Source organism: Aegilops tauschii, chromosome 3 (assembly GCF_002575655.3).
Source record: "Aegilops tauschii subsp. strangulata cultivar AL8/78 chromosome 3, Aet v6.0, whole genome shotgun sequence".
NCBI classification, from domain to species: Eukaryota; Viridiplantae; Streptophyta; class Magnoliopsida; order Poales; family Poaceae; genus Aegilops; species Aegilops tauschii.
The window spans coordinates 270,354,339-270,367,783 of record NC_053037.3 but is presented as its reverse complement, the minus strand read 5'-3'; the positions used below and the strand labels follow the sequence as shown (position 1 = coordinate 270,367,783).

The following is a 13,445-nucleotide window of genomic DNA, read 5'->3' as shown; positions in this document are numbered from 1 at the left end:
CAAAATCCCCCGGCGCGGAGGAAGGGCTTGACTGTGCGCTGGAGCTTGCGCGCGGGCATAGCACCGTCGGTCATGACCTTTTCCAGAAGGCGATGAGCGCGCTGCCTCAGCTTGGAGGAGAGCTTGTCGATGTCGACGCCCGCCTCGAGATGGAGGGCCTTCGCTTGGCGCGCGAGTGGCACCAGTTGAAGGTCGCCATCAACCTTGGGCATCTTCAGCATGAGCGCGCCCACGCGAGCGCTGCAGTATCTCTTGCAGCTTCTCGTGAAGCATGCGCTCGAGCTCAGGAGGAAGCCCGCGCCGCCGACTGCCGTCGTGAGGCCACGGAGGAGCGATAGCAGGAACTTCGTGCTTCGAACGCCGCCCTCTAGCAGCAGATCTAGGCGCGCAGGGCTGCCCTGGCAGCATCGCCGAGCAAGGCCCCTTCTGATGAGAATGAGGTTCGGGAGGAGGCGCTGGCGCTTGAGGCCTTGGAAGAAAGCCTGGCGCTCGAGCGACTGGAGGTGAGGGAGCACCAGGCGGCTGCAACTGAGGATGCCGCTGCCACTCGAGAGGCCAGGATCCAGCAGGAGGTTGATAAAAAGGTGGCGAAGGTTCGGGCTGCCCTTACCGATGAGCACCGCCAGAAATTGGAGCTCCAGGAGACCCGCTTTGAGCTACAGCAGGTCGAGCTTGAGGGTAGAACCTCCGCCCTCAGGACGAAGCTGGGCGCGGCAGAGCAGCGCGAGAGGGCCGCCAAGGAGGCTCAAGCCTCTGCCCAAGCCGACTTGGCCTCTGCTCGCGCCGACTTGTCCTCACTTCAGCAGCAGGTTGAGGCCATCACGTCCCTCGCGGAGAAGACCGAGAACGAGGCATGCCGCCGCCGGACAATGCAATGCGAGCATTCCTCGATGCTCAAGGACCTCAGGGTCAGGGCCAACCAAGCCCTGGACGCCATCTGCGAGGAGGGCGTCTCTCACCCGCACGAGAATGACGACGCCAGCCACCTCTGCTTCTTCACCGAGATCGTGACCCGTCTGGAGGACCGGGCTGCGAGGGCTCGCGAGCTCGTTGAAGAGAGATGCCGAGGCCTTCTTGGGCGTGCGTTCTCACGCGTCTTCAGCCACCTCCTCAACCTTGACCCCCACTTTGACTTCAATGCTGTGATAGCCCCCGTGCCCGGGGTCATCCACGGCAATCTGGCGGCCTGGGTGGACGACCGTGTGGACGACCTGGTCGCGGAGTTCGCTCCCCAAGACGACGCGGTTGTGATTGCGGCTGAGGGAGGTGGTGCGGGTGATGACGACAAGGACGACGCCAGTAGCAGCGCTGCTGGTGTGGATGATGAGGAGGAGGACGACGCCGGCAGCCGCGCATCTGGCTAGGCCTGCACTTCCCTTCCTGTTCTGACCTGTATGCAAAAACCCTCGAATGCGGCCTCGTGGGGCATGAAAGCATTTTTGAAAGGGGGGCCCCTTAATGTATGAAATGATGACACGCTTTTGAGGTAGGATTTGGAATGTGATGTCGCGATCCTATGGGCTCCCGAGCGGGATAGTTGTTGCCACTTATCTTTGCTTCTGCAGGTCTTGAGCAGATCCTGATGTTGCAGAAGCACCCCTCTCCTGAGACGAGCCCTTCGGGGGCTCGCGAGGTTTTAAGCCTCCCGAGGAGGCTGCTGGCCCGCCCAAGAGGGCCTCGCAAGGAGCCGATTGCCAGATTACGACAAGGTGTGCGCACGGCGATCCTGCGGTGGTTGCATTCCTGACACGGGGGGCTTGGCGTCTCCGGGGCTAGCCCGAGCGTGCTCGATGCGCGCATACCACACCCAGCCCCCGCTCGCGGGGCGCTCACAGGGGGTTTAGCAGGCGTGAGCCTTAGTCTTAAACACAAAGCCAGAAAGCAAGAAATCTCCACGAGTCAAGAAAAATTCCCCCCGTTTTTCTTTTGATAAGCACACAAAACTCCAAATCTCATTCCCGAAGATGGCAAATTGGGCTACAAAAAGAGGGCAAAAGCAAACTGCCGCGTCCGGCACCTAGCTAGTCTTCTCACCAGCGCGGAGCTCGGTGCTTCCACTGGGCGTGGGCATAGTCATTGGGGGACAGTGTCGATGACCAGTGCGGAGCATGGTGCTTGCACTTGGACGTGGGTGGGAGCCCCCGTGAGGCCCAAGGGCGGCACTCAAGAGACTCCGGGGCGTGTACAGCCCCAACTCATTATTACGTGAGAGTGTCACGAGCGGAGAACTTCGCGTATTTCCATGGCGCCTGACGAGGGCCCCACCCTGCACCTCCCCCGACCACCGTTGGGGCATCCGAAAACCAGGACGAGACCAAGGGGCAAGGGGGACCCTGGCGGTGCCCCCGGCGACCGCAGACCCTCTGCCGGGGGGAAGGGCTCGCCGGCGCCTTCCCCGGCAGGGGACCTACCTCCGTGCGGCGCCTTGCTCCATGCGGCGCGGAGGAGGCCCTGACACCGGGCTCCCCCCGCACAGCCCCTAGTGCACTCCGTCCGCCTGCGGCGGGGCCATCATCCTGGGGTCCTTGGTTGCTGTTGTGGCTTGGTTCACCTGCGGTCCATGGTTAGCGTAATCATGCTCCCGAGATATCGGCTGTACCCAGCTGCCATTGTCGTTGACGGTGTCGGTGAAGTTCCGGGGCGGCTCGCGGAGAGCCTGGGCTTCACATGCCCCCCAATACCCAGCCCGGTGAGGGTAATGGGCAACGGCCTTCTCTTGACGTGTATAGTAGGTCCATCATGGGAGGTACGTAGCCATCTGAAGTTGCCGCGCCAGAGTCATCGCCTGGGCGTCCCGCGTCGATGGCCACCAGGCTCAGCGCCAGGTTCCGACGACCGTAGGGAGGCGTCTCGGCGTGGCCCCAGGAGGGACCGCCCAAGCTTGCCTCGCCCGGAAGTAGCATAGTTGGGGTAGGACGAGCGGAGCTGCGGGCCGGGTTGGCGCCGTTGGGTCCCCCAGGTGCTCCAAGGAGGGGCGCGCGGGCGTGACGGGGGCCGGCATAAGCCCCCGGCACCGTTTGCGACGTAGGTAGGGTGCAGAAAGGTGTCGTGTCCCTACAGGCAGCATCAAGCAGCTCAGAGACGCGCTCCAGCAGGGCATCGGGGCCGCCTTCCGCCAACCTGCATCGCAGCTGCTCTCGCGCCGCGATGAGTGCGGCTCGCAAGTTCGCCTGCTCCCGGCGAGTGTGTGGCGCCGTCGCCGCGGCATAGTGATACGTCTCCAACGTATCTATAATTTTTTTATTGTTCCATACTATATTATATTCTGTTTTGGATGTTAATGGGCTTTATTATACACTTTTATATTAATTTTGGGACTAACCTATTAACCGGAGGCCCAGCCCAAATTGCTGTGTTTTTGCCTATTTCAGTGTTTCGCAGAAAAAGAATATCAAACGGAGTCCAAACGGAATGAAACCTTCGGGAACGTGATTTTCGGAACAAACGTGATCCAGAGGACTTGGAGTCCACGTCAAGAAATCAACCAGGAGAGCACGAGGCAGGGGGCGCGCCTACCCCCCTGGGTGCGCCTCCACCCTCGTGGGGCCCACATTGCTCCACCGACATACTTCTTCCTCCTATATATACCTACGTACCCCCAAACTATCAGATACGGAGCCAAAAACCTAATTCCACCGCCGCAACCTTCTGTACCCGTGAGATCCCATGTTGGGGCCTTTTCCGACGCTCCGCTGGAGGGGGCATTGATCACGGAGGGCTTCTACATCAACACCATAGCCTCTCCGATGATGTGTGAGTAGTTTACCTCAGACCTTCGGGTCCATAGTTATTAGCTAGATGGCTTCTCCTCTCTCTTTGGATCTCAATACAAAGTTCTCCACGATTCTCGTGGAGATCTATTCGATGTAATCTTCTTTTGCGGTGTGTTTGTTGAGACCGATGAATTGTGGGTTTATGATCAAGTTTATCTATGAACAATATTTGAATCTTCTCTGAATTCTTTTATGTATGATTGGTTATCTTCGCAAGTCTCTTCGAATTATCAGGTTGGTTTGGCCTACTAGATTGATCTTTCTTGCAATGGGAGAAGTGCTTAGCTTTGGGTTCAATCTTGCGGTGTCCTTTCCCAGTGACAGCAGGGGCAGCAAGGCACGTATTGTATTGTTGCCATCGAGGATAACAAGATGGGGTTTATATCATATTGCATGAGTTTATCCCTCTATATCATGTCATCTTGCTTAAAGCGTTACTCTGTTCTTATGAACTTAATACTCTAGATGCATGCTGGATAGCGGTCGATGTGTGGAGTCATAGTAGTAGATGCAGGGAGGAGTCGGTCTACTTGTCACGGACGTGATGCCTATATACATGATCATACCTAGATATTCTCATAACTATGCTCAATTCTATCAATTGCTCAACAGTAATTTGTTCACCCACCGTAATACTTATGCTCTTGAGAGAAGCCACTAGTGAAACCTATGGCCCCCGGGTCTATTTTCCATCATATTAATCTTCCAACACTTAGTTATTTCCTTTGCCTTTTATTTTACTTTGCATCTTTATTTCTCTTTATCATAAAAATACCAAAAATATTATCTTATCATATCTATCATATCTCACTCTCGTAAGTGACCGTTGAGGGATTGACAACCCCTTTATCGCATTGGTTGCGAGGTTCTTATTTGTTTGTGTAGGTGCTAGGGACTCGTGCGTGATCTCCTACTGGATTGATACCTTGGTTCTCATAAACTGAGGGAAATACTTACGCTACTTTACTGCATCACCCTTTCCTCTTCAAGGGAAAACCAACGCAGTGCTCAAGAGGTAGCACATAGCTCAAAGATCGTGTGGTGGTGCAGTTACGAAGCGGCGCGAGGGCGGGCGGCGGCGGCCAGCGCCACCCGCGACCAATGACACTGGGCGGCGTGCGGGCCGCAAGGAGCGCGGAGTGGAGATCCTCTTGGGCGTACGGCGCTGCTCGGGCAGGCCGAGCAGCCCAGTGCCCAACGTGAGACCTCGGAGCGTCAGCCATGAGAACTATGGGGCGGTGGCGGATCGACCGGCGGAAGAAAGGCTCCGACGCACCCCTACCTGGCGTGCCAAATGTCGGATTTCGGGCTCCGCAGACCCTTGATAGATTCGAACTCTGGGGTGCTTGCGAAGAACTCAACCTCCCCAGTCTGCCCACTCGCCAATCTCACGGCCTAGCTCGATGAACAGGAAGGAAATGGGACACTGCAATTTACCCAGGTTCGGGCCACCTTGCGGTGTAAAACCCTACTCCTGCTTTGTGGTGGATTGGCCTCGAGGGGCTGAGGATGAACTAGTACAGTGGGAGAACAACCTCATGAGGAGGTGTGTTCTTGTGCTCGAGTGAGCTGATGAGTGCAAGGATGGAATGGATCAGATCTGGGTCCCTCTCTACGGTGGTGGCTAGGCTCTATTTATAGTGGCCTTGGTCCTCTTCCCCCAAAATGGAGGCGGGAAGGGATCCCACAACGGCCAAATTCGAAGGGAGACAACTAGTACATCTTATCCTGACAAAAGTGGTCTTCGCCTGCAAAGCCTCTGGTCGTGACACCGTGGTGGGCTCAGTGATTACCTCCGCCCTGCCGTCCTGGCGGTCTTGGTCTTGTTGCATGGGAAATGGAAACCTTTGGCTGATTCCTCGGGACTCCGCGTCTGTGGCTCTGCGCTTGCCTCCTTAGCACCAAAGAAGAAACTACTGTCATGCGCCCGCTAGCGCCCGCCTGGCCTTGGTCGTCATGGCTCACGTCATCTGAACCTCGCGAGGTGAGGCCTGCATAGAAATCTCTGCTCCTCAGGAGCTAGCCTGAGGAGGCCGCTCCTTCTGGTGGTCTTGGTGTCGTCCGCCTCGCGATGGTCTTGAGTTTTTGATGCTGAAGATGGGCCGTACCAGGTCGTCGATGGGGCCACGCCATGGGCCGCAGGCAGGCAAGTCTGGGTACCCCCATTCCCAGAACACTGACAGTAGCCCCCGGGCCCAAGGCGCGCTCGGACTTGGCTTCGAGGCGAAGCCAAGGGGCAAGGGTGAAGCGCCGCGGGCCCCAACCGCCTGCAACCTCGGTTGACGCGTGGCGTTTGTTGGGACGTGGGCGCCCGCACTTCCCACGCAGCCTTGATATCCGCCAGGCTTGGCAGCCACCCATCGCTAGCGCAGCTCTGCCTTCATTGCTTGCCGTGCTCGTCCTTGGCTCCTCCTCTTTCCTTCGAACTCGCAACCTCTCTCCCAGATTTGGCGCTGGTGCCAATCCTTCCTTTCCGCCATGGCCCCGAGGTCGAAGAAGAAGGGAAAGGCCTGCGCTCCCTCTGAATCCCGGACGGTCTTGGAGCCCTCTCTCGATCGGTCGACGGTGATCAACAGCGAGGGGTTGGACAAAGTCTGGCCGGCCCTGGCCGCCGATTCCAACGAGTGGAAGGCGACGACGGTCTGGACTACTTCCCGGACCATGATTGACATGGAGGCCACCGAGATCCCCATCCATATTCATGCTCTCCTGGCCGGCCTGGTCCCCCCTTTCTCTGATTTCTTCAATGCCATAATCTCGCATTACCAGATCCATGCGTTGCATCTGGACCCCCGATCCATCATCCTCCTTGCCGCCTTCACCTTCTTGTGTGAGGCTATGGTGGGCACTGCCCCATCTGTCGCCCTGTTTCGCCATTTCTTCTCGCTCCACCTAGTCGACGACCGCCAGCGCTCGGGATGCGTAGCGTTCCAGGCCGTGGCGGCGACAGCTGGCTCGGGCATCGACTTCACGCTCCGCCCGGATGTGAGGGGATTCCAAAAGCATTGGGTGTATATGGACGCCGGCATGCTCAACCCCCTGCTCTTGCTTCCGCGAGCGTCGGCGGCACCCAGCTCCGGTTGGGGCCACATGAAGCTCATCGACCGTCGGCTTGCCCATGTCTGGTCCAGGCTGGGCAAGTTGAAGAAGGTCAGGGTGATGGCGCTGATGGTGGTGAAGGAGTTCGTTCGGCGGTGCATCGCCCCGGTCCAGCACCATTCTCGCCCAATGTGGACCTTCACCGGCCCCAAGGACCCCTCCCCATGGTGTCTGAGATTCCATGAGAGCTCTGGGGTGAGCTCTGCTCCGTTTCACCCTCTCCCTCCTTTTGTTCCGCGCCTCGCCTGCCTGCACAGTCGTCCGAATTCGGCCGAGGCCGCTACTGCGACTCGTGCGCGCCCGCCGCCCCGTAGGTCGTGCTCCCCGTGCCCTGCAGCATCGTCCCCCGCGCGGCCATGCGCGCTCGGCGCGCCCGCCCCCAGCCGAGCTCGTCTGCACCTGGCCGCCGTCGCCTGATGTTTCGCCATCCTTGCTTCGCCGGCCTCGCTCGCTCGTGCCGTGCCCCCCGGGCCTACTGTTGTTGCTGGCTACCGCCGCCGCCTCCTGCCCCTGCTACCACTGTTGCCAGCCCCCGCCGCCGCTACTGCTGCCTGCCACCACGACCTGCCGCTCGGGCCGTGTGCAGGCCACGGCCAGCCGTGCCCCTGGTCACTCCTGGTCGGGCGTGCGTGCACGCCCCAGGCCGGCTTGCTCTCTGCTGCGTGGGGTCGGCCCATTTAATTAGGGGTTAACCCCCCCCATCCACACACACACCCCTAATTAAATTAGCTTTTAAACTAAGAAACAAAATTAGTCTAACATCTAGACACTGACTGGTGGCCCCCATTCACTAATTAACCTATTCAATTAGTCTAAATAACCCACTCACACTGACATATGTGTCCCATTGACCATATTGACCAGTCAAAGGTTGATTGGCCAACTATTTGACTGGACCCCCTGGCCCCACTATCATACTAATGGGCTAGCCCCCTCAAGGGAATGTAATTCGAGTATTTAATTAAATCCAGTAATTTTAGAATATTGTTTAAACTTCAAAAAAATTGTAGGAATTAAACAGTAACTTGGATTAAAATAATTTATATATGAAAAATGATCAGAAAAATAAGATGAACGCGAATACGCCATCCACATACCTGCCACATGCCCGCAACATAGCAAACATGGAACCTTCCCCTCCGGTTCATCTGTCCGAAAACTGCCGAAAGCCGGGAAAACAGCCCCAGATGTTCCCCGCTCCGTCTGTAACATATAGCACTGCGTTAGGTCACCCCTAGCTCAGTGTATTGCCATGTTATGCTTTGTGATGCTTCGATTGCTCTGTTATTTATTGTGTTCCCCCTCCGTTACTTCTTTTTCGGTAGACCCCGAGACCGTGGTTGAACCAGTGATCGACTACTTCACCGTCGAGGGTCCGTATCTATCAGTAGAGCTTCCAGGCAAGCAAAACCCCCTTGATCATTCCTATATCGCCCAGTTCCTTCTCTCTCATGCTTGCATTATATTTTGCTACTGTATTTGTATGATCCTATTCTGATGCATAGCCTGATTTTGTAACATGCTATTGTTACCTTACCTGCTTATCCTATATGCTTAGTATAGGTTGGTTAGTTATCCACCAGTGACCCCTCACCTTGTCCCTATTGCCCCTGCGTTTATGATAGATGACTCGATCAACATGATCGACGTCCAGGACCCGACACATCACCTCACACCTCCCTAGTTGTATGACACTGCAGGGTTACTATTGAGTGCCGAGGGTGATACCTCGTATCGCACTTCCGATGAGACCTCTGTAGTGTAGTTAATCGGTCGTGGTCTATGGAAGGTGATTCCTCCTTCACCACTCCTGATAACGACTTTGTGGTGCAACACATCAAGAGTCAACCCTCGAGGGTGATTGCTCCAAGTTCACCTTGACGTTTACATTAAGTGGAATCCATCGAGGGTAATTCCTCGGATTCCCCCTTGGTGTTATGGACACACGGTTACTTTGACTTTACCCGCAGAACCATGTTGAAGTCGGGTCGGCCCCGAGGGGTACCCACGAGAGAAATGTCAAGTGATGTGAAGTTGTGTTGACCTGGAGGGTACCCGTGAGATATCTATGCGGCACGGCCGGGCATTCTTAGCCCTTGTCGTAAGCCTGTCAGACGGGGCGACGGGACAACATATCGTGGATCAATTATCGTTACCGTGTGCTCCCAAGACACTAACGGTTTGGATATGTGATCTGAGTAGGCCTCTGGTCTTTTCGCACTGACCACCACGTGGGAATAAGTATGGGCACTCTGCGTCGTACATTTCTTCCGAAAGCTCACTGGCGTCAGTGATGGAGCGGCACGCGCCCGGGTGGTCCGCATAAGCACCTGCCTTGTATAAAGAGGTAGCCAGTCAGTGATGGAGCGGCACGCGCCCGGGTGGTCCGCATAAGCACCTGCCTTGTATAAAGAGGTAGCCAGGACTGATCCCGGCCGTCCATGCAACATGCAGGAGTGCAAAGAGTGATAGGCCCAAGACCCCAGAGCGCTTAGGATGTAGATCGGCGTGCTGGCCTCTCAGTTGAGCCTAGGTAGGACTACGGTGTGTCGATCAGCCGAGGCCGGGTATGATCTGATGGTGTGCCCCACCGGAGTTAATCTAGCCCCCTATACCCGATTGCTGCAATCAAATGACGGATCCTAGGAGCCAGATGCCACCACTGACGACTACTACTGCCCCGACGGAGCCTACTACTACGTGGAGACCGCCGACGACCAAGAGTAGTTAGGAGGCTCCCAGGCAAGAGGCCTCAAGGACCCTGGCTTATAACATAAAGTTTGTAGTATTATTTTATTTGTGTCTAGAGTTGTGTTGTGATATCTTCCCGTGAGTCGCTGCCTCAAGGACCCTGGCTTATAACATAAAGATTGTAGTATTATTTTATTTGTGTCTAGAGTTGTGTTGTGATATCTTCCCGTGAGTCGCTGATCTTGATCGTACGCATTTGCATGTATGATTAGTGCATGATTAAGTCGGGGCGTCACACTTGAAGTCTCTGGTTTGAAAATATTTCAAATGAAATCTAAATAATTTTCAAACCCCTTTTCATTTCTTTAAATGGAAGAAGTCATATCATCTTCACTCTAGGGTTCTGTGATGAAATGAATTTGAATTCATGGAGATCAAAATGCAAGTATGAAAGTTTGGGAAAGCCCTTTTATTCCCTCTCATTCAACTTTCAAAAAGTTTCAAATTTCACTCAATTTCAGACAAGCAGTCACAAAGCAAACAAATAACAACCATATTTATTTATTTAATATAACATTCAAAATTAAGAATTTTGGGATGTTACATTAGGATTAACTACCAGGGAGGGCTTCGAGATTTATGCAAACTAACAAGTTCTTCTCATGTAGTATGTCTTTAACACCAAAACACATAAATACAAGATATAAGAAATATGTAGGACTTCAAAATATATGAGTTACCTTGAAAGACATCATAGTTTCAGGTGTACAGTTTTGCACATTCAAATGATGGACAAAACTGAGATAGAAAAACCTAGTATGTAGATAAAATGGCAACTTCTTGTTTCAAAAGTCATGTACCGATCATGTTACATTCAAAGAGTGTCACCATTGGTTGACATTTGACAACTAGATTTACAAAGCAGCAATTATTTGCATGTGTATCACCACATGATGTACATCCATGACAATAAATGGGTAAAGACATATTATGATATTGCACTGGAGCAAAAAAGTTGCAAATACTACAAACGATTACCTATACTTGAATAGAAAAACTAGAATGTCATCAATGCTATCATGCACCTAGAGGAGGACATCCAGTGGCAAGTGGCAGATTCAAGTTATCAACTGTCCTGAATGTCCTCGGAACCATCTTGTCAACATATAATGTGCCTTCGAGGTGATCACACTCATGCTGCAGAATGCGTGCCTGCCATCCTGATGCCTCCACCTTCATGGGATGTCCATTTCGGTCGAAACCCGAAACCTCAACATCCAAATGACGCTCAACAACCGCTCTATATCCATCGACACTGGCATCCACATAAAAGGATGAAGACATACACGTAAGTACACCAAAATTCAGCTTTCTTTTCCACCAATAAGCTACTACTAGTAGTAAGCTTTCAGAGAGCAATATATGAGTAAGTACCTAAGACATCCTTCATAGAAACGTGCAGTTCTTTTACTCGTCTTCCTAAGCTTGGGATTGATAACAACCTGGCTTAGGGGGGACAAGAAACATAAAAGGGCATGAGCCATGAGAAGGTGCTCAAGCCTAACAACAGTAATGGGTGGTGAACAAAGTTCCATACGGAAGAATATACCCACAAGAAGATCAAAGGAACGGCGATCCTGTGCATCGATGTCCTCCTTGGAAGCATAGCTGATGTATTCTTGGGTGTCCTCGAGAACAATAATCTGTCATTGGCAAATTTAACAGGTTGAGCAATGTAGCGACTGTCTTTTGAAGATTGAACATAAGCCAGCGCATATAACAGGAGCACAATGCAATGCACGGACCTTCAAAGGCACGCCGATCTGTGGGGCGGCGAGGCCAACGCCAGGGGCTTTGCGCATCACAGCGATCATCTGATCGATGACGCCCTGGATCTTCTCGGAAGGCACGTCCCCAGGGGACACCTCCTGTGCCGGCTCGTGAAGCACGGGATCGCCGGCCTTCACGGTCCCTGGTGTCACCGTCATCGCCGTGGGCGCACCGCCGCCGCCCTTCCGGCCCAGCAGGCCCCACAGCCAGCCTGCGCCAGCTCTCACACTCTTCCCTCGCCTACCGCCCACTTCCCTACCAGTACCAACGAAGGTAGAAATCGGCACGGGGGGAGCACGGAGAAGCGCCGCCACGGCCGTTATGGATAACGGCCGGAGTGCTTCCATCTTCTCGGCCTAGTAATCTGCTGCCCAATGCGGTGGAGTGTGCGGCTTATGTTGCGTGGCATTCACTTTGTAAAATACTCCCTCTTATCTAAATTAGTTGTTCCAAACTCTTTCAACCCCGCTTTATATATAAAGCAACGTAGCAAATTACACGGCTAAACGATATACTCTATTATGCTGTGGAGGTCATCTTACAAAACAGATCAAAGGATACAACATTAGCCTAGAACAAGCTAACACCTCGCCGAGACCCAAACAACACCCCAAGAAGGTGACGGTGCGAAGCGTCCCAGTGTCGAGTCCAAGCAAGGTTTTCACTTGGAGCCTTGGCATAACGAGACCCTCGACGACGACTCCAAGAAGCAAGCTGCACCCATAGGCACCGCCGACGCCGACGCCAAATGACGCGAAGCTTTCGCTCGGACACTCGCCAACGCCACCAAGAGAGTGTTGATCAACACCTCCACGAGGGCCAGCCCATCCACACCAGATATGGGCACTGCCAGAGCAGACAAGAGCCCCCCGCCACTCCACACCTTGCCGCCCATAGGACCAAGAAGTAGAGTCACCACCGCCACCTCGGAGCCTGCCGGAAAGCCAACCATGAAGCCCGCCATCTGAGACCACCGCCCCGACATCCATGGCCCCGGACACCACCAGCCATCCACATCACTATCCCCCGCCACGGTAGTAGGAGCGAAAGGGACCTCCTTTCATTCCTAGCGCGGCATCAGCCATCGGGTCTGGGTTAGCGTCTCCACAGTAGGAGGCGCCCACACCTGCCTCCCCAGCTGGTCCCGGTGGACCGTGGGGATGTAACCCGGTGACTACTGACGGGCACCGCCGAGCAAGCCGATGGCTCGAGAACTTGTGGTGATTTCCTAGTGATTCTTACTTGGTTTTCACCGGATTTTTATTACTCTTCGGATATTTCTAACACTAATCCCTCGAAAGAGAAGAAGATCCATTTTCCAATGTTTGGCAGGAAATGTAAATTATGGAAGGAAACCGAGAGGGGTTGCTGATGGGGAACATTGCATGAAAATCAAAAAAAATCTTACGAAACACCCAAGATCTAATCTAGGAGATGCATAGCTACGAGAGGGGAGTGTGTCTACATACCTTGTAGACCGAAAGCGGAAGCGTATATAACGCGGTTGATGTAGTCGTACTCTTCGTGATCCAATCACGATCCAATCCGATCTAGCGCCGAACGGACGACACCTCCGCGTTCACCACACGTACGGCTCGATGACGTCTCCCCCTTATTGATCCAGCAAGCAAGAGAGTGGGATCTCAACCAGCACGACGGCGTGGTGGAGATGGTGGTGGTGTGATGACCCACAAGTATAGAGGATCAATCGTAGTCCTTCCGAAAGTAAGAGTGTTGAACCCAACGAGGAGCAGAAGGAAATGACAAGTGGTTTTCAGCAAGGTATTTTCTACAAGCACGGATGTAGCGACCCGACCTCAGACGGTCAAGTCTCTGTGCTTAAGTGTCATCCCTGGATCGGTATGCTGACACACACAGTACTCGAGGATTTATAACAGAGGTAAATCACATGTATAAAGTAACGTAAATACTATTACCTCAATCCATATAGCGGAAGTAACAACAAGGTTGTGTATTACCATCAACACCAACGACAAAGTTGAGTGTAGACATTGTAACCCTAACGTATCACTTACTCGTCGTAAGAATCCT

General features: G+C 53.7%; 1 protein-coding gene across 3 annotated transcripts; it reads right to left on the bottom strand.

Moving 5' to 3' along the window:
- Window positions 1-10,384: 10,384 nt before the first annotated feature.
- On the bottom strand, window positions 10,385-11,806 carry LOC109758657 (peptide deformylase 1A, chloroplastic). Of its 3 annotated transcripts, none has more exons than XM_020317522.3 (4): window positions 11,369-11,796; window positions 11,177-11,266; window positions 10,998-11,065; window positions 10,385-10,878 (listed from the first exon to the last, which is right to left on the bottom strand). In XM_020317522.3, the coding sequence occupies exons 1-4, from the start codon at window positions 11,738-11,740 to the stop codon at window positions 10,641-10,643; spliced, it is 768 nt and encodes a 255-aa protein (XP_020173111.1). In that variant the 5' UTR covers window positions 11,741-11,796; the 3' UTR covers window positions 10,385-10,640. The 3 variants fall into 3 exon arrangements, with proteins under 3 accessions (XP_020173111.1, XP_020173109.1, XP_020173112.1); XM_020317523.4 differs by having other exon boundaries at window positions 10,677-10,878; window positions 10,998-11,069; window positions 11,173-11,266; window positions 11,369-11,806; XM_020317520.3 differs by having other exon boundaries at window positions 10,998-11,266; window positions 11,369-11,803.
- Window positions 11,807-13,445: the final 1,639 nt, after the last annotated feature.